General features: G+C 35.9%; 1 protein-coding gene across 1 annotated transcript in view; it reads right to left on the bottom strand.

Moving 5' to 3' along the window:
- The window catches only part of LOC104470047 (tetratricopeptide repeat protein 7B-like), a gene marked incomplete at its 3' end in the record, with an annotated part of 38,358 nt that extends 17,930 nt beyond the window's left edge, over positions 1-20,428 (bottom strand). The window contains exons 1-4 of the mRNA XM_010084827.1: positions 20,279-20,428; positions 18,977-19,145; positions 4,795-4,925; positions 2,926-3,047 (exon numbers count right to left, since the gene is read on the bottom strand). Of these exons, the coding sequence (XP_010083129.1) occupies positions 2,926-3,047; positions 4,795-4,925; positions 18,977-19,145; positions 20,279-20,428 (572 nt within the window). The remainder of the gene's footprint in view (positions 1-2,925; positions 3,048-4,794; positions 4,926-18,976; positions 19,146-20,278) is intronic.
- Positions 20,429-20,639: the final 211 nt, after the last annotated feature.

Below are 20,639 nucleotides of genomic sequence, written 5' to 3'. Positions count from 1 at the left end.
GCACTTATCAGCTAGGCTAAATTAGGTTTCAAACACTCTGAAGTTTTTCATACAAGATAACACATACCTGAACAACAGTCACTTAATCCTCTACAAAAACTTGATTTCTTCTCTTAAAGTCTGTGTACAGTTAGTGAACAAAGGGGAAATTTAAAGGAGATCAACCAGCTTTCTGGGTAGGCAGCAATACTCCCTACCTTACTGCTAAAATTATGTTCCTCCAGCTAGTCCAACAGTTATCTTATTTGCTTTTCTAATTTGTACCTCACACGTACAAAAACGCTGCCTACACTTCTAGTGGAAGAAGTGTAAACAAAAGCAGTGATTAGCCAGCTGACCCCTAGATACACAACAACAACAAAAACCCACTCCATAGCAAAAGGACTTCAGACAAATTTAATTCTCCAGCAGATTTCAAGAGATGCTTATTAGTACTTATTGGAGTGGAACTGAAGTCTAAATAACCCACCCAAATTCCATATCAATCATCCATAGACATCTACTCAGATCTTTAAGCCTGCTCTAACACATAAATTACTATAGCCACTATGCTGATAACAAGATAATATTTGAATGGACTCCAACCAATGCCAGATTACAGTTTGGTGAAAGGAATTCTATTTCAGATTCAGGTCTTCTAAGTGTCAGCCTCACTTCGTGAACATACGTAAGTACGAGATTCTGCTGAATTGCAATACGAGTAGCAGATTTAGCTTGCCTGTAAAAACAGATGGCACACTTTTTTTCTTCTTCTCCTCCATCGCTCACAAGCAGTTAAACTCTGGTGATTCCCTGTGTCCTCCACAGGATCAAAGCCCTTTTAACATCTACAGCTTCAACTGCAAAAATTAAATGTTTCTGTTTCTAAACTGCCTATAATAACGATATCTACATTTCCTCTCCTTGAAAATATTCATATAATCTTTAAAGTTTTAGATTAAATTCAAACTTGAAGTATGTTGCAAAGATCTTGAATCTAATTTCCATAAAACTAACATCAGGAGAGACAACAAATTTAAAAACCAAGCAAAGTATCCTTAAAATAAATGAATTAAAATGCATGCTATAAATTTGTCATTATTAGAAAAGTATATATTTGAAGTTCTGTTCAGTTCTGGTAAGCCCAAGTTAAAACCTTAAAAAACAAAGAAGGGACCCATAAAAGCAGGAACATAACTAGCAGCCTGGAATGACCATATTAAGAAATCTTGAAAGACTTGGGATTGGCTCTAAATTAAGAAACTAAAGGATATAATGGCAGGAATATGTAAAATAATGATTGGCGCAGAGCTATTTTTCCTAACACCTCGCTTCTTACTCTCGTACCACAAAAAAAAAATGTAGCACTGGCTAATGAAACTGGAAGAAGAAATTTAAAATTAAATATATATTTTGTAATTAGTTTGTAAACTGCAAGTGACGATTGCACTCAAGACTGCAAAACGGATTATGTGCTTACATAGGAGTTAACAAGAACACCAACACCTTCACTGTGAAGGGTTAAAGTGTACATTGGTTACAATCAACCTTTCAAAGTTCACAGCAGAACAACTGATATGGTCTAGGAAAAATGCTCTTATGGGCTGGATGTTCCTTAATAACCCACTGCATGACTTTTTTGTGGGGATGTTTTTTGGCTTTGTAATTATTCTTAATCTGCTATGTCTATTGCTGATTGCTTTTACTCACAACATGTCAGATTAAATGGACCATTTCCATTCCTGGCCTTCAATCAAAATTCTTCAAAATGTGGAATTTTTAGCTTATTCTTAACCACAATTGTCACTGGGATTCCTTCAATGCATCTATTTTATTTATCTTTTGTGCAGGCAAGAAAACAGAAATTTTATTTTTAGCTCTGGTAAATTAAAAAAATGAACTTTTGAACATTCCGTTCCTCCTGCAATTAAATTATGAAAGCAGAACTAAAAATGTAACTCGTGGATCATGTGTTATTGCAGCACTACTTCATTACTTTAAGAAAAAGTAATTAAAATCTTAGTGATCATTTCCATGCTGAAAACCCTGAAAGGTTTGAAAACCTGAATAACCTTTTGTCACCCAACTATCAGTACATTACAATCTCAAACTCTTTACAGACACTGCATGATTTCCCTTCATCTCCTGTTTATGTATTTGAAAGAATAAGAAACATTTTTGGTACAAAACAGTAGTCCTATCAAGAGTTCCAATATTTCCATCAAACCACATTGTCCTAGTGTAATAAGAAGCCCCGCAAACAAATTTTTAAACTATGTGATTTCAACAACAAATGTCAGAAATGTACTTAAAAACCATTTGTGCCAAGTTTTGAAGCTCTTAGAAATGGAGAGTTGCGTTCCTTTTTTTAGTTTTCTGTGATATCTGAATTTATCTTCAAGCTTTTATGGAAAGCCTTATTTAAAATAAATTATAAAGGATCTCCCATGCAGAATCTAAAAGGATCTATAGACCAAGTACAATGGAGACTGTATACTTGTATACATACTGTTGATCTTCATGCACATTTATCCTGCAGCATAATGTTAAAATAAGTGACAACTGAGGAGATTTGGAAAAAAAGATTACAAAATCAAAATTTTAAAAATAAGAGTTTCAATATGTTGTCAATCACTTTCTAACAGTGTCTAGTAATAAAGTAAAAGTAATTTCAAATTGTTAAAGTTTAAGGTATTTTAAGTTCTCGTATTTTATAAGTTAAAACATAAAATGCTTTCTGTTTAATATACTTTAATGATTTTACAATATGCAAACAAATACAATATGGGCAGCCTTTATTTCAATCAAAATATTACTATATTAATAAGAGGCCTCATGACTACACAATCCATAATTCCTAAAAATTATGATGCTCAGTTAGATCACAAATACAAAACCTAAACAAAAGTGCAAAAAAAAAAAAAAAAAAGGAGAATTAAATCTTACCCGTTCTTGAAATATAAAACATGTGCTCTTTGAAGTCCTGTTTCCAAAAAAAACCCAAGTTCTTGCTCATGTGCAGTGGGCCCTGGCTTAGGGCTTCTGTTTTGCATATTGGCATTAATTACCTAAGAGAAGAAAATAAAAAGGAAAAAAAATTATTTACAAAAAAAAACCTGAGTTCTGTGGATTTTTACACAGAAGCTAATACTTAACGTTGGAGAAGTCTTTCATTTGTACGCAATGGCTGGTACGATATTTCTATCCTTACCTCCATTCCCACCTAAATATAAATCTTTTTGGTCTTGGCTATACCCTTAAAGGTAATTTCTTCACCAAGCAGAAATGCCACTAGGAAACATTTTATAATAATTTTACTGAAATTTTTGTGAAGATTGGTATACAAAAGAAAAGTATATGAAAAAACATATTTGGAACCTTATTCAGTAGCAGGAAGTGATGGCATTCAAAACATAAAACCCTGTTAGGTTAGGAAAGACTGCTGCAGAAAGCAGTAAGAAGATTAAAAGTTATATCCAGAGTGATTTCCAAAAAACAACTTAGAAATAACTTAATTGGTATTACACCAACATTAAAAATGCTCTCTCAAAACAGAGAGCCATCAGCTTTCATTTGTCTCCATATGTACTGCACAGAGACCTAGCAACTCGGGGTACCAAAAATTTTATTTTCTTTAAGATAAAGTATTTATAACACTTCAAGGGTTTCTGTTAAGTGGTAAGAAACAGAAGACAAGGTTAACGGTGTAAATGGAAACAAGAGGAGGAAATAAAAGAGCCCATGTATCCCTTCAAATTCAGATAAAGCTTGAAGTTTTTCAATCATGAAGTGTTATGCTCTTTACAAATAAAGAGCTTAACTTTAACTTTCCATAATTCATAGGATCATAGAATCATAGAATGGTTTGGGTTGGAAAGGACCTTAAAGATCATCGAGTTCCAACCCCCCTGCCATGGGCAGGGACACCCTCCACTAGACCAGGTTGCTCAAAGCCTCGTCCAGCCTGGCAATTCATAATCCATAACTTATAAAAACAAAGGGGAAAAAGACAACAGTAACTTGTCTAATATTCTGCAGAGCTGTTTGTAGGTTTGTCTAGCACTAAGAAGCTCAAATGTATCAGCTTTCATCAATAAAAAACAGGTCTCCCACAGTAACTATAGTTTCATACATACAGTGAGTAATATATTAATAAAATGAAATGATAAATGGGCTATCAAGTCTGAGGACACTGTCCTGATCCAATTTATAGAACTGCTAAGATTTATCTGAAGTTCATCTACATTTTAAAAGCAAACATACTTTCAGTCACTATTCTGGACACCCCACTGGTATGTCAATGTTATTTCAGAATTTTATCTTCAAGTAGTTTATAAAGACAATTTACAAGCAGTTAAGTTATTGGCTCCAAATAAATATCAACAAGATCAATATTCAGTCTTCATAGCTTCATTTTAAGAATTATCTGAAAAGCCAGTCAGTATATACATACAATGTACATATTCTGACATGTGTTTGAAAGACACCACAATCCCATGTTCATAAATGAACTACCATAAGGTAACAAGAGGCCACAGATCAGCACCTTGAATATACAAAGCTGCTGCAAGGAGCTCTGTCCCTTTTCAGACTACTAGCACTACTTCCTAAGAGGTCAGAATGAGGGCACAGCCAGAAGGACAACCATCAGACATTCATTAAGGCTAATTTACTGTCCAATTGTGAGTGTGCATTGAAGTCCTAAGAAAACAAATATTCAACATCTTTTAGTTGAGTTACCAAAATGTCGGTTAAACCACATCAATGAAAGACGAGCCACACAATTTTTAAATTAAGCAAATCATCCCAGCTTACCCTTTCTATCTCCTGAAGGTACAGAAGAGCAATATCCCCAGCCTTCTCGTAGCATGTAACAATCTCTTGTTCACGGTCCACGTGGAGGTTGCTAGCTGAAGAAGAAATTGGCAGCTTCTCAAGACAGAGACCTGGGGGTGGGGAGGGAAAAATATTTAAATGACGCATTAAAAACTAACGTCATGTAATACTACACCTAAAAAATAGTCCAGGCTAAGCGCCTTTGGTCAAGAGAAGAAACAAAAAAAATTACTAAAAACTTATGAAGGTACGGTCCTCTGATACAGACACTAATAAGCGTCTAAATAACAGTGACTCCTCCTTAGTAATTATAAAACCAAAAGCAGAACTTTTTTAAAAGCAATTCTGATTGAAAAGACACTATGACAGTCTACCACAAAAGTGCCTAGTGTTCTTCTAAACCAGTTTTAAATTACTTAATACACCTTCGCTTTTCCAGCGATCACAGAAGCCAAGGCAGGGTGAAGAAAGGCACTCAATGTAATACTAAACTTAATAACTGTGCAAGGCAGAAGCACCTACAAAACCTAATAAATTTTCAATAAAATATGGGGCTAGGAAGTGTAAATCTAGTATCTAACATTAATCAGAGGTTGTTCCCTCTCATCAAAGCACAGAAACCTTTTCCTCGACTTATCCAACAAACTCGTTATCTGGTGCTTTGAAGAAAAAAAAAAACCACCACTTTGCTTGACTAAAATAAAAACGCAACAACTCTTACTAATCAATGTTGTCTCCTACACAAGCCACTTCTATTACAGTTATTTTCAAGACAATTAGAGAAAACAGCTGGAAAGGACCTTGAGAACACTAACCCTACTTGACTGAAGAATCAATCAACCCCAGACACTCATCTAACCTGTTCTTAAAAGCCTCTGACGATAGGGATGCCTTGGCCTTCCTATGCAAAGTATTATAGAGCTCAAATATTCTCACAATTGGTATTTTTTCCTAATGTCTAGATCTCCCTCTCTAGATTAATTACTCCTAGTCTTCTTTAAAAAACATTTCTGAATATTTATCTAGAGAGAGAGAGACATGCTTGCAACAACGAATGTAAATTCTCACTAATTTCTCTTTTCAGGCTTCTTTGACAGCTAATCATTTTTATCTCCTCTAGACATTGTCCAGCTGGTTACCTCTATCTGACTCTCTGTGCCAACACTGGATACATGGCTCCACTTGAGCCTCAATAGCGCTGAGCAGAGAAGATTAAAGACTTCCTGGCTTCGATATATGATACTTTAAAAAAAAAAAAGAAAAAAATCAGCAGAACTTCAGTGCCTTCCCTTACATATCAGTAAAATATTCTCTTCTGTTTGTGATCTGTAACAGATCACCAGATCATATTCTGCAAGCCAACTGCCTCTTCAGTTACCCCATGTTATATTTATTTGAATAATTACTTTTATTTGAATTGTAGCACTTTTCATATGTTCTTAAGAGATTTATTTCAGGTCATTCTTCCAGCTTGTCAGCAGTAAATGATGATCCCAAAGTGCCTTCAACTGCTTCCACATTAATATAATTCACAATTTAAATGATTATTTGCTCAATTCATCACCTAAGGTTTTGATAATCTGTTGCTGAAGAAACTAAATACAAAAACAACAATGAAACACATCACATACATAGCTATATATTGGGCAGATGTCTGTAGAATGCCAGGTAGTACAAAACCCCGTTTGGAGAATAGTTTATCAAAGGATTTCTGTCCATCAATATGCTAAGGTGGGGACAGTATGTTTCACTGGAATTACAATAGCTTTCTTATTAAAACATCTTGGAAAGATACAGCCATGGAATCTGGAGTTTATTTATTGATAAACTCAAAACTATGCAATATTTGTGACCTCCAGATTATTTTAAAACTTCTACTAAGTTTCAATATCTCCCTGTAGAAGTATAACTCACCTGTATAAAAAAATATCAAGCCACATGTCTGTCTTAAGAGGATGCCTTAAGCCTGTATCAGAGTTTGTTGGCTACCTTTGTCCTCCAGTCCACCCTTTTACCAAGACAAACAACATATACCCTACAGCTCTATTTGCTAGCTATACACCCATTTAAGACAAAATCCCAATCCCACTACTAACTGCTCTGATAAAGACAAAATAAAATTCAATATACTTTTCAAAAACCTACAAAGCACAGCAAACATACAAGCAGTCTGTCTCTTAAAAACCTGCCAAACCTGAGTACAACAGACACTGGGCTTTGCTGACTTGTTATGTTTTTCACCTAACATACCTCTAAAAATGAAATATATTTGAAAATAGTCTAGAGTAGCCTATGCTCATCTGCTCTCTGAGTTTTCCAATCAAATAGCAAACATCCGAGAGGTTTTTTTGCTAACTGTAAGTCATAGACCCAAAAGCAGAAAGATTAAACTAGAGAAAAAGGTCAGTTATCCTCCTCCGGCAATAGGCTTGAACAGACCCTCTGATAAGATCTAAATGTAAGGTTGATGCTGGATAGAAAGTTTGCAGCGTCCTACACAAACGCCTTCAAACTCAGACTTAGGTATGACCATAAAATACAATAAATGAGCTGCAATAAAAATGTCAAATGACTGAAAGCACCAGATAGTTGGTAAGCGGATCACTCCTCCCCACCCCTTCTCTCCCATGACATGAACAGCCAGTGCCCCACAGTAATCCTCTACTACATGAAACATATTACTCAACTGGCTATTTGTAGATTTGACTTGGATTTATTATTTCTATTTTTATACTTTATGGCCACAACTATATCTTTAATCTGAAAAACTCACTATAAAACCATTCTCTCATTTTAGCTTAGAATTTTCTTTAAGATACAAAAGCACTTCAGTGCTCTGCCAGAAACTTTAAGTAATGCAGAAGGGAAGTACAAAATTCTAAGTGTCCCTTCATGTAGTATATAACACTATTTCTTATGGTAACTTTATTATATAACTAGCATTCACTGTATTTTTCCTGAATGTTTATTACAAACTGGGAAAGTATGTCTATTTTAAGCATGCAATGCTTTGCAGCAGGAAGTTCATTTGGAGAACTATCCTGAAATGACCACTTACCACGATGGTTTGGACAGTTTGTTTTGATGACACAAGGAATAATTACAGTTCAGTACTGTATTAAAAATGAAAACATACCAACCAGAAGAAAAACCCTGGAAAATTATGATTTCTGTAACAGGTTAAAAATAGAGTCCCTCCAGAGTACTCCTTTAATTTTTTCTTAAATACAGATGAAATTTAATAAATAACATATTTAAGTAAATAAAAGTATTATTTAATTTTAAATACATATAAATAGCAACATAGCAATAACAACCACATAATACACTGCCCACTTCTTCATGAGAATACTGAGAGATGATAAAAAGTTAACTGAAATAGGGATTATTATGTTAGGCCCTTGAAAAAAGAACAAGCAAGTGGTAACATACAGAACTGAGAAACACATTAATTTCAAAGAAATATATATTGCCCTAAATTATCTGCTGAAGACTTTTGCATGTATTCAGACAGATCAGTTCCCCCCTTTGTGCTTGTTCCCACACCTGACAGGCAGGAATCTCTGCTATTCACCCTCAAAAGGGCAAGAATTTCTTTAACTCTTTATAAACTTATTTGAGATATTTGGAGAAGAGGTACATGTTACTGCTACAAAATACTGTTGCATTTGTTGTAAAGGTCATAGCTATCGGTTTATTTAACTTTTATTGGTTATTTTGTTTTATTCTGTATCCATGACAATCGGTATCACAAGTCGACTTTGACATTCACGGCTTTTAAGCCTAAGCTCTTCCAGTCAATATCACCTTCAAGTAAAAGCTTCCAACAAATTGGGTCAGTTTTATTTTGGGCAGACAGTTATCTCATACATATCTAGTCTTGATATCAAGCAAGATGACTCCCGAGGGAACAGAAAGTGAGAAGCAGTGAAATGAATACGAGTCTGTTCTAGTTAAGCTTACATGTTTTGCAATGTAACTCTGAAATTGCTTGTCAAAGGAGCAGAACAGCAACAAACAGCATTTGAGAGAGGATACCTGATATTTAAACTACATGGTAACTTGCAATGGTTTTCTTTAAATCTTCAAAAACTTTGTAAACTATCTGTATTTTGTAAAAGATTCAGAAAGCAAACTGTAGATAGTTTTATCACTTATTTTAAGTGGCATTATTGTATCTATGGTCTCAAACGATTGGCCAAGGCTATACCAAGTAAACTATTTCATTTTTTACAAATATCAAGAGCAGACCCGCCATACTACCACATATGCACACACTGACCACTACCCAAAAAAAGAGGATTTGTAAGAACAAGTAACAAGCTAACAATATTTAAGAAGCCCCTGTGGAACAGATTTGCTTATTCTTAGATAAAAAAGCATTTTTATGTTAAGGACAATGATAGTAATTCCTTTTCTTTTACAAATCCCTTAAAAAAATTAAAAAGCAGACTTACAAGTTCTGAAGGAAAACTAACGCTCCCATTTCATTATACAGAGTAAAACGGAAATTACTAAAGGTCAAAAGGGAATCCACAGCACAGTTTAGATATTTACGAAGTACTCCTACCACCCAGACCACTACTGAGACCATTAAAAAAAATCCCAAAAACCCAAGGCTGAGAAAAGTCTATCACATTTCCTGCATTGTATATCTGAGAATTTTCCATTATCCTAGCCAGTACCTTGTCTGTATAAATTTTAGAGACCACAAATAATAATGGATTCCATGACCTAGCTACTGTTTTCAGTAGACAAGTCAAAGAACAGAGGAGAAACAGTGAAAGACTATTTTAAACTTAAATAAATAAACATGCTTTTTCAAGAGAGAAAAAAATTGCACCAATAGATAAAGATTTCTGGGTCTGTTTCCTGTTTTTCCTTAAACAGACTCATAAAATCCAAGTGTGTTTGAGTATACAACACTCACTCCTCCCTATGAGATTGCAAAGCAACACTGGTAAGTGTTCCAAATGCTGTAAACAAAAAAAAACCTGCTTTCACCTCCTTTTAAAGAAACTTCACATATAGCTCATATATTTAGAACAATTATAGAGACCATGGCAAACATTTTTAGAAAAGGAACTGAAACAATCCAAGTTACTGCTATCAAGGAACTCCCACAGTTTATTTCTGAGCTTACAACAAACACTGCCAATCTCACGGAAGGGAAGGACTTATTTCTAGAAGTCCTCAATCAAAGATTATTACTTGCTTGCAGAGAATGTTTTTAGAAAGCAAAGCATGAGTTTTTTGGTCTTCAATTCCCTACTGGTATTTGTAAAGTAATTATTATAAAGGAAAGGAGGAAAAGTAAGACTAGAGAGTAGGGAAATACATTTATAATAAACTCCCTCTTACTTTAACAGTTACAGCAGATGCACTATTTCTTTAGACAGGCTAGGGAAACACAAATAACTCCCTTCTCTGATTTTTCAAGTACCTTCTATTGCCCATCCGCCCCATGCCAGTCAGGGAAAGATACATGGAATTGCCCATCTGCCCCAAGTCACAGGGGAAAAAAATCTCTAACAACTGCCAGCATGCAGGATCTCCTCTATGGCTAGTTTCATACCCAATCGGCCTTCCAGAAAACACATCAGAAAGAAGGTCAATACCCGTTTCTCTCAGCATACTTGGAATTTAAGGGAAGCTGGTCTGGCCAGCCACACGGACTACTTACACAGAATTAAATTCCATTCTAGATATCACCCAGAGCAACATAAGTACAACTTTCCAGAGCTGAAGACAGTATTTTATCATGTATGCTCATACTGCAATGTAATTTCATTAGTATGGCTTTTTCTAATGCCATAGTCACGCTAGTGCTACCAAGGCTCTTGAAGTTCCTCAAAGTTAAAAAAAGAAAAAGAAACAAACAGGAACAGTCATCTCTTTTCTGCAGTGAACACCTACTTATTAACCCAAGCAGTCAATAAGACCATAACAATACATTGGGATTTCTTGTAATATCATCTGCGGTAACTGTTGTGAAATGATTGGTCACACTTTTACTCTAAATGTAATGACATTCAAATCTTTGCATTTTCTTGAAGAGTACAAAACAGACTTTTATAATGTTTTTAAACAGAAAAGATCAGTACTTTCACATATGCATTTGTTTCCTAACAACCATGTGCCAGCCAATTCTTGCTTTACAGTACAGCCCTTTGACAAACAAGCACCTTCTAGAGGGGCTGAAGAAGTTCTATCTAGAGATAAAAGCTGAGGAAGGGACCGGTAACTGTTGCAGATCCTGAAGTGAGGTAATCTCTCTCTGATGAACTCTCCCCAAAGCAGAAGAGCTGCACACCAGTATAGGCAGTGGTCATCAAGGAAGCTGTTCACTCAGGAGGAAGGAGATGGTTTAACTACAGAATTTATACTGTTTTGCTGTAAATTGTCAGGATTGCTCCTACAAACACCTCTGAGCAAATCACCAGACTCCACTGTGACACCAGTTCTTCCTGTGGCATGAGAAAAAAGGCCACAATTCCTAATTTTTAATTTTAGCTCTACATTTTCTCTCTCTCTCTCCTCACTCTGATAAAGGCAAGATTCTGAAGAAATTCTAAAGATTTGGAAGAAACTAAGAACAAGAAAAACACACCATCAAAATGCTCAAATCTTAAGAAAGCCTATTTTAATAAGAAGCACATTATTGTCATTCAGTGTTTGGATTTCAAATACTGCATCTAAAAGCAGCACTGAAGAAAGAAGGGCAAACTCATGGGTTCCCCCCAGACCCTGCTGCAGCAGGGCAGAAGTCATAAAAATGGACTGGGGAGAGCCAAGCTTTAACAAAGTTTGAAGTATCTACGCTACAGGCTTCCTAGCCACGGTCTGCAAACTGCTTGCTGATGAGCTGCAACGTTTGCACAGCAATACAGGAGGAGGGAATTCAAGCTGAGTTCTTGACCCATTGCCTAATGAGGCTAGAGATCCCCGGCATAATTACTAAAACAGCTTTCATTTAGCATTCTTCCATGAAGAGCTGCTTGGTGTCTGCTGACACAGGCTAGCAGTGCAGAAGATCCCATTACAATCATATAAGATTAAAGTTACATGCAGCATCTTTTACTAACTACAAAGTAGCAGTTCACATGCACCTGACACTTCCACTGAACCTAATGAGTATTTCCATGTTTCTGTAAATAGAACTAATTAATGGCCAATCATTTAACTTGGTAAACGAAACATTAAATTTGAATATGGGTCAGCAGCAGTAAAGACAACCTCGCCTTACTCAACATACATCATCTAAATATAAACACAGTTATTTGAACAGGCAATATGAGATGTAAAACGGCCTGCAGCAATACAGCTACAATCCTGTAATGTCCCAGTCTAACTTAGAGATGACACCCCTCACATATTTAATAAGAATTTGTTACTGTAATACAACACAACCATCTTGACAGATACCTGGAGTAGTCTACTGATCTATACACTATAGTAAATATAAACACAATTTCTTTACTAAAATCAAGTTTACAAAGTTGCAGACTTCAAGAAATGTCAGACCTGTAAATTGCTATGTGGATCTATAAGCTTTTGTAGAAAGATTCCCTAATTTTAATGCCAAGTATTATAAATTCATTTTTCAGTTATGTCTTTTGACTTATGCAGCAGTATCAGAATCATGTTACCTAAGAATTCAATAAGCTTATTTCCTAGTTAAATATATACTTGTTGTTTCAGAGTTACTGATAAGTTGTACCTCTCCAAATTAACACCTCGATATCCCGCTGTGCATGCATCTCATCTCTGCTGCCATAAGCAAACAAAATTTGCTTAGAAACACAGGAGATATTGCCACACACAGTATTTGAATAATGCCTATGGGTGCTTTCCAGTATATTACCTTATTCATATACTGCTGAAAACCTGCAGAAATTTAATTGTCCTGTTCCCAGAGGCCATATCCCTAGGAGAATATTAGCTTCAGCCAGTATTAAAATGGATGCTAAATATACGCTTCTGTATGGTAACAGCATATACAAAATTTGTTCTTGTTGGTTTTGTAAGAGAAGGGAGTAAGAAGAGTTGGAGCTAGCTACACAAGTCTAACATGAAAAGGGGAAAAAATAAAAGTCAGGCATATACAGTCTTTAATTACTTCTTTATGGATTCACAACTTATTTAAATTCTTGGTCAGTTAAGATTTTCCTCAGTCTCAGAATTAAGCATTGGCAATTAAACTGATCTAGTGGAGAAAGTAAACAAACGGATACTAAAGAGACAAAATTAGCCTCTTACAACAAGGGAATGTGCTCTACTATCAGAAGGTAGTCACTCCTAAGCAGATACTTGAATATCAAGTATGTAATACAGGTAGAAATGTGCAAAACCCCTCCATGTTTTACTTTGAGCCAAGACTTGCCACCACAATCTCAAGACTGTCTTTCCCTCCTCCGCCCCCTGCTCTGCCTCATTTCTTAGCTTTGCCCTTTGCTGCACAAGACAGCTCTAATAACTGGTACCGATATCCAGGCTACCTCTGTGGCAGAAATTAAAAAAAAAAAAAAAAATCTATTTTTTCTGTACTGCTTCTTAAAAATTTGTATTAAACATATGGCCCGCTCCTGTGATCTACTATCTTAAGTGCTACTATAAAAGAAGGAAAGGTAACAGCTTCAAGGAGCTGGCTCCAGCAACATTCATACATCTTCAGGCTAACACTCTGCCACAACGGAGTCATGCAAACCTGCCCATCTTCTCAACAATGCCCTTCTTTTATGCCCATTTTTCTTTCCCTCATCACACCCTCTTGGAATAAGTTGGCACCTCTAACCATAGTCATTTCACCACAGAAAATTGTTTTTTGGATGCTTCTCCTCCACTTTTGTGTCAAATGTAACTACAAGCAGATGGGGAAAAACTACCAGATCCAAATAAGCATTCTCATGTTTTTGCAAATACTAAGTGGCCTGTTTATTTGAAAAGTTCCATCTTCTCATTTCTGTGCTATATATGACATTTCAAAATTGCCCTACTCAATTTCTGCAAGTAACTCTTTGAATCTAAGAAAATTCTGTATTTAATATCAAAACTATTGTTTTACTAATACTCTATCCCACACAACACCTTCAACATACGCATACAGAGTCATTACTCAGAAGCACAGCATGAAAATCACCTCTTTTCTCAAAATAAAACATTAGATCTAATCCAGAACTGTGTTCAACCAGTATACACACCCACAAAAAAATCAGTGTAAGGTCAAAAAAGTATGCCTGTCCATGAAGTTAACCACATAAAAGAAGACCATCCTTGTGCTTGTTTTGGCTGGGATAGAGTTAATTTTCTTCATAGTAGCTAGTATGAGGCTATGTTTTGGATTTGTGCTGAGAATAATGTTGATAACACACTGATGTTTTAGTTGCTGCCAAGCAATGCTGACATTAAGCCAAGGACTTCCCATGTTATGCTGGTGGGCGGGTGCACAAGAAGCTGGGAGGAGGCATAACCAGAGTGACAAATCCAATGGCCAAAGGGATATTCCCTGTCATCCGATATCATACTCAGTATATAAATACTATATACAGGTAGCCGGGAAGCTGTCGCTCCCTCTCTCTTACAGGACTGGAGTTTCAGGACTATCTCTGCTCTGAGATCACTAGCTGGGAACAGGCTGGGCCTTGGTCAGCAGGTGGTGAGCAGTTCTACTGTATATTGCTCATTTGTATATTCTATTATTATTATTATCATCATTCCCATTTAAAATTTTATTTCAATCATTAAATTGTTCTTATCTCAACCCATGAGTCTCTTTACCTTTACCCTCCCATTTCCCTCCCCCATCCCGGGAAGGGTGAGCAAGCAGCTGCATGGTGGTTTTGGCTGTCAGCTCAGTTTAAACCACAACAGTCCTTCACTACACTTCCGTTTTTAACTTGTGGATTTCAGAAAATGGTGAAGAAAGGCAGGAAAATATCAGAATTACACTACATTCAGTGTTCTGTGTGGTAGTTACTTCCTCGCAACTTTTGCATGAGGGTTATCTAAACAGTGTTGAGTCCTGACCTATGCTAATCAAGTTTCTGAGCCTTTGCTTCATGCATATTCACATGGATAGTCTACTCTCTGCTGTTTTAATGGACACAGCAGCAGATAACTTTTCATCAGACCACTCTTGCATCTTCTTCTAGCCAAGATAAGGCAACTTTTGTTGCCAGAAGCTAACAGAAAAAAAAAAAAAAAAAAAGAACCAAACAACTTGTTCTGTTCCTTTAATTTCTTTCCAAAGCTTTTTTTTTTTTTTTTTCCTCACCATTATAAACAACTGTCCATGAGCTTTTCAGTCTGATGAAATACAGCAGTTCTTTATCACCACACTTACAATTCTGAATGTTTTCCCTAGGAGGAGCGACAGACAGAAACCACTTTGCAGCACTGCTCGGGCACTGAGGTCCTGTGATTCCCTGCACATCACAGGCTGGCAAAGAACTGCACATAAAGGAAACGGAAAAGATTGCAAAGGTAATTTGATATGATTTCTCCTAAAATTTTGTTGAAATTTTACAGTGTTGCATTTTGGCAAATCTTTCTAGAAGCTTTCTTTGGAAGATCTGAAGCAGTATTCCACTAACTAGACATTTCCAAGAAAATAACTATAATTTAATCTTCCTTTCTGGGTTTGAGAGCCTTTGAATCCTTTGCTTGACTTACTATCATTCTATATTATGTCTCTCATATTCCTCTAAATGTGCTGTCCTCAGCTAAAGCTATAAGCAGCACAGAGACTTAAAAGCATTCTTTTAAATATATATATGCATTTAATTAATTTATGTTATAAAAAAATTGAGGACCCCCTTTGCAAGTGCACTGCAGGAGGTAGACGGCTTTAGTTCTTTGGTTTAATGACAGAGTTATTCCAAGTTGAAGACCGCAGGGGTGTGAAGACCCTCAATTTCATGTTCTGTACTGCTGTAATGAAGACTTTTGCAATGAAGACTACTGTACTTTAATGAACATTTTGCAGTGTGATTTACTAACAACCTTGATGATGATGGATAATGCATTTATACACACTCTAGAGAGCCTGAAGAGGCAGTAAGAATTTTCCTCTTCTGATTTTTGTCACATCTTACTTTCTGACAGCATAAATACATACAGACATATATTTCTATATGTGCACACACAGATATATATACACACACATAAATACACAGACACACCCTCCACAGTTGAGCAAATGTTTGGGGATCTCACTTCCCCTGACATATTCCGATTCCATTTTCTCTCCCCACAATTGTCAGTACTGCTGTTTGTCTTCCCCTTCTTTCTAGCCATCAGTAGAAAAAACTCCAGCAAAATTTAGCTTGAACCTGACTTTGGACCCATTTTTGCACTTCGCTGCATCCATACACATGTGCTGAATCTTCCTTTGCTGTGAAGAACAGAAAGGCATGCTTTGTATGTTCCACAAGCAAGAATAAGACGGGAAATATGGAAAGCAGGTAATTTTTAAGTGCTTGCTGTGTACTGTTAACCATCTAAGGTTACAGCGTAACATGCTCATTTAAGTACCCCGTAACAACTATAGAAGAAACATGTCACCTTAAGTATTCCACTCAACCTATCACAGAATGAGACAGATTGGAGGTACTTTGAGGTGGTCCCACCTTAAATAAGGAAAAAAAATTTAAGGCAATTAAAAGCTACTATTAGTTATCTGCCCTATGCCTTTGCCAGAGGTAAGTACACCAGTATCAGACCTCTACGCAAGCACACAAGATTGCAAATGAACTGGATTTACCTCAAAATGGATTGAAATGAGGCAACAACAACAGGTATCTTTAACTGCCGCTGTTCAGGTTGCTGCACTGAACCGTGCAGTTGGGCTGACACTTGCAAACAGGCAGCATGGACAGTCCCTCATTGCTTAACATTGCCATTCATGACTGACAAAGAAATAAAATCTAAATACTCAGAAGAGTTTTATCTTTATATAATCAGGTTACCTTTGAACTTGCAAGCAGAAATACAAATCCCAGTGAAGCATAAAATCCCTGTAAGAGTAACTTGTATTTAGCTGGGTAATACCAACAAGCCTCAATCACCTCTGACGAGATTCTGAATTCAGTCTGAAAAGTTTTATAGTCCACTCTTACAAGGAGAAAGAAGAAATTACAGGGGGAATGGGGAAGAGAGTGAGAATTAACTGTACAGTATGGGGTAGAAACATATGCTATTTATCTGTCAATTACTCTAAATTTATCTAGACTTTGAATACTAAATTTAAGACTGCTCTATGACTTCTGCCTCATTCTAGAACACATAGAAGACAACATTCTTGCAACCTGCTACCATGGGAAGAAGAGATATTAAATTTTATTATCTTCCATTCAAATTGGAAACATAGTAGCAAAAAAAAAAAAAAAAAAGATTCTCAACATGAACAGAACAACAAAACCTCAATAGTTTGCTCAGTTTGCTCAGGCAAACTGGTAGCCAGTAATGCAATAGAAGTGACCAAACTAATGAAGTCTGATAAAGATTAGATCAGGCTTGATATGAAAGATTTTAATGTTTAAGTATAAAACTTGAAATCAGAAGCAAAAAAAAACCCCACCATCTGTAGGTAAAAGACATGCTGGTTTTCTTCTTTCTCTCTCTCTTTATTTTTCCCCAATAAGCTGAGCCTACAAAACATTCCAGGATAGAAAATAGATATTTTATTATTTTCTAAGAAATTATTTTACATTAAGTAAAATTAATAATACTAATCCTTTTCTGCAAAATTGGTGTCATTATGTTTCAACTGTTATATATCCTTATGAGGTCGAATAAACAGAGCTAGAAGAGTTGAGCTCTGGGAAAAGATTCAATTAAACTACTGGGATTCCTTGGAGATATAAGCAAATTCAGGTACTTAAAGGTGATCAAGTCCAACATTGCATTTTCATGGAAAGAATATGACAAATTCAACCAATATCCTCATAGATTTAAAAACCAAAACCAAAAACCATAAAGCTGATTGGAAGTCTACCCATACCAGACATTGCCAAAAAGTCAACACAGATGCTGTACGAGAGAACTGGGCAGATTATTTCATATTTAAGAACTCCCCAGGTACTCCTTTCCCAATTTAATCTAAATAATGCCCAGATTTAGGAAGCATTCTTTTGTCTCTGCTACCAGTTAATTCTCTTGTTTCCTTGACATCTCTATGGAGAACGATTCATTCTTGTTTAAGGTTTACTAGAGGATTGCGCTGGTGGAAAACAGTCACTCTCTTCCAAGACTAATGTTAGAAACAATTCTCGACCAGTTGTCAGTAAATGCTATAGATGTTTCTCATAAATTGTGTTTGCTAACTTTCACACTCCTCTTGCCATAACAAAAAGTACATATGCACACCAAACCCAAGCTGAAACACAGCAGGCCAAAGCAAACATTTAGATACAGTAAATTCTAATAAACTTACGGCATACAAACTGCCACTTTTCCTCAACACACTGAACCAGCTTACAGTCTATTAATGAGTTCTCTAAACTGAAGTGGCACTGCCACCTTAAGACACAAGGCCAGCATTACAATTTTCACTATACTAGAGTAGTAAAAATTTTTTTTAAAAAAATTAACATCACTTTCTGATTTTTTTAAAAAGATATGCAGTTAAGAAAAAATTTAAAATAACACAGTGCAAGAAATGTACTGCTTTATTTAATTCTATTATGTTATTACTATTTTTCTCAATTAAGTAGCAATTTAGTTAAGAAATTTAGCTTGGGTTGAGCATTTTAACACTCAGTAAAAGGCATCACAGTGAATCAATGTTCTCCAATTCTGTCCATAGCAACTTCAAAACTGCACTACTTTCGTAACCCTTAACTTCCAGCAATAGTGAAAATACTTTTAGTATCTAGACAGTTATTATTGACATTTACATACAGAAGGACTTCTAAATACCCACAACAAAAAATTCGACTGACAGAACAGTTAGAATATTAATTGAAGTAAAACTCTTGTCAACCTAGCACAAACTCCGAATAATTTAAAGGACCCAAGCCATCCTCTTATTCATCTAAAAATGTAATACTCCACCACTGTGTTTATGATATGCATGCCAAAAAATTCTTCAACATTGGACAAGATATGAATTAACTTTTAAACAGTTACTTCCACATCATTGTACGGGGAAGAGCAATCTTACCTTTAGTAGAATACGCTTCAGCAATCATCCGTAGCCTATATGGTGGCACTGCAGCTAGCTGCAAGTCATCAACTCCAACTCTGGCATATGTGTTCAGAGCTTCTTTGTAATCACCTTCCACATAGTTTAACTTGGCCATAATTAGGTTAGCTTCTTGTAGGAATTCTGGCTAGAAGGAAGAGGAATAAGAAGGTGTTTTTTTTCCTGAGAAAATACACCTACTTGCTTCTGATAATTTTTTGGTCTGCTTTCTGCATATATTCGCTGGAAACAAACCTCATGATATTTCTTGTAACCGGGCAACAAACCAACAAAATTCTGTCATCACGTAATATTTGGGAAGCTCACAGTAGGGGGCAAATCCACAAAATCTCACTCCACCAATCTAGTAAAAAGCATTACCAGTCATTTTATATGTTCACATATTTATTTACACATGTGCTAGAAATACCTCTCAGTCAGAATCCAGTTCTGCCAGGTGACAAAACTGTGTAAAGGCAGCCTATCATTACCACCCCTCCAATGATTTTTTTCTAACACCACAAGCACAGCTGAAAATAACAGCATCAAAACTTAATGATACATGTTCCACAGCCAATATGTTTAATTCACACAATTTCAAAGTATCAGGGCAGAAGAAAAGTCTTGAAAAAAAGATTCATGGAAGAATGAGGAACAAAAAGGATGAGAAATTAATACTCCCACTAATCACAGGAAACAAAACACTACAGATGACTGTAAAACAAGGTCCTTTTGGTCTCTCAAAAGACGGACATTGAGTACAGAAAACATGTAGCAGCTACAACAATAGTCAAGTAAAAGAAGAGTCAGAATCGTTAAGAACATCAAAAGGTTATGACAGAAAATGTTCTCAAGTATTAACCTCACTTTCTACACCCACAAACATAACTTAAGGAACCTCTCCTGAATACTTAAGAGACTATGAAGGAAATCTGACAGTATTTTGCATTTTTTTAACACTTCTATTTAATGCACTACAGAGAATAATATAGTCATATACTCCAAGAAAAACTTCCACAAAACAGGTTGTAGGTACTTCACTTGGGCATCCCAGAAGTCAATGTCAGTTTTCTTACTCTTCTAATGAAAGAAGATTTGAGAAATTTATCCAACTAAAAAAACACGAAGAAACAAAAGGCCATTAAATAATATAGTGCTGTTGACATTCTGGGAAGAGCAATGACAACAAAACACTACACAAGCACCTTCCACATTCTTCTTCATGATCAGAGTACTCCTGATTTCAGCTTTTCTAATTCTTGCTCAGACTGACTTACATACCTTTAGGTTTCCCCTGTCAAGCGCTGCCGTGAGATGTTTCCTGACCTCAGTCAGCTTTGGCCGGGGTCCCCGTGGACTACTACTCTGTTTAAGAGCGTTTTCCTTCAAGAATTGTTCCAGTTTGGACTCCCCAAGAAGAAGTTCTGCCATGTCATCTGTAAATAAAACCAAATACATGAAATATCATACATAATTTTATTTCGCTAATGTTTCAGTGGAGGCAGCCATTGCCTGAATTTTAAATACAAACTAACCAAAGCAAACACAGTGTCAAGTATTCAGATTTAACACAAGTCATGTGGTACTTTGTTTTACTTTTTAATTTATCTTTTACCTACCTGATTCATTATAGAATGAAGTC

The sequence above is a fragment of the Pterocles gutturalis genome, unplaced genomic scaffold, assembly GCF_000699245.1.
Source record: "Pterocles gutturalis isolate BGI_N339 unplaced genomic scaffold, ASM69924v1 scaffold15290, whole genome shotgun sequence".
Taxonomy (NCBI): Eukaryota; Metazoa; Chordata; class Aves; order Pterocliformes; family Pteroclidae; genus Pterocles; species Pterocles gutturalis.
This window is presented reverse-complemented; position numbering and strand designations above follow the sequence as displayed.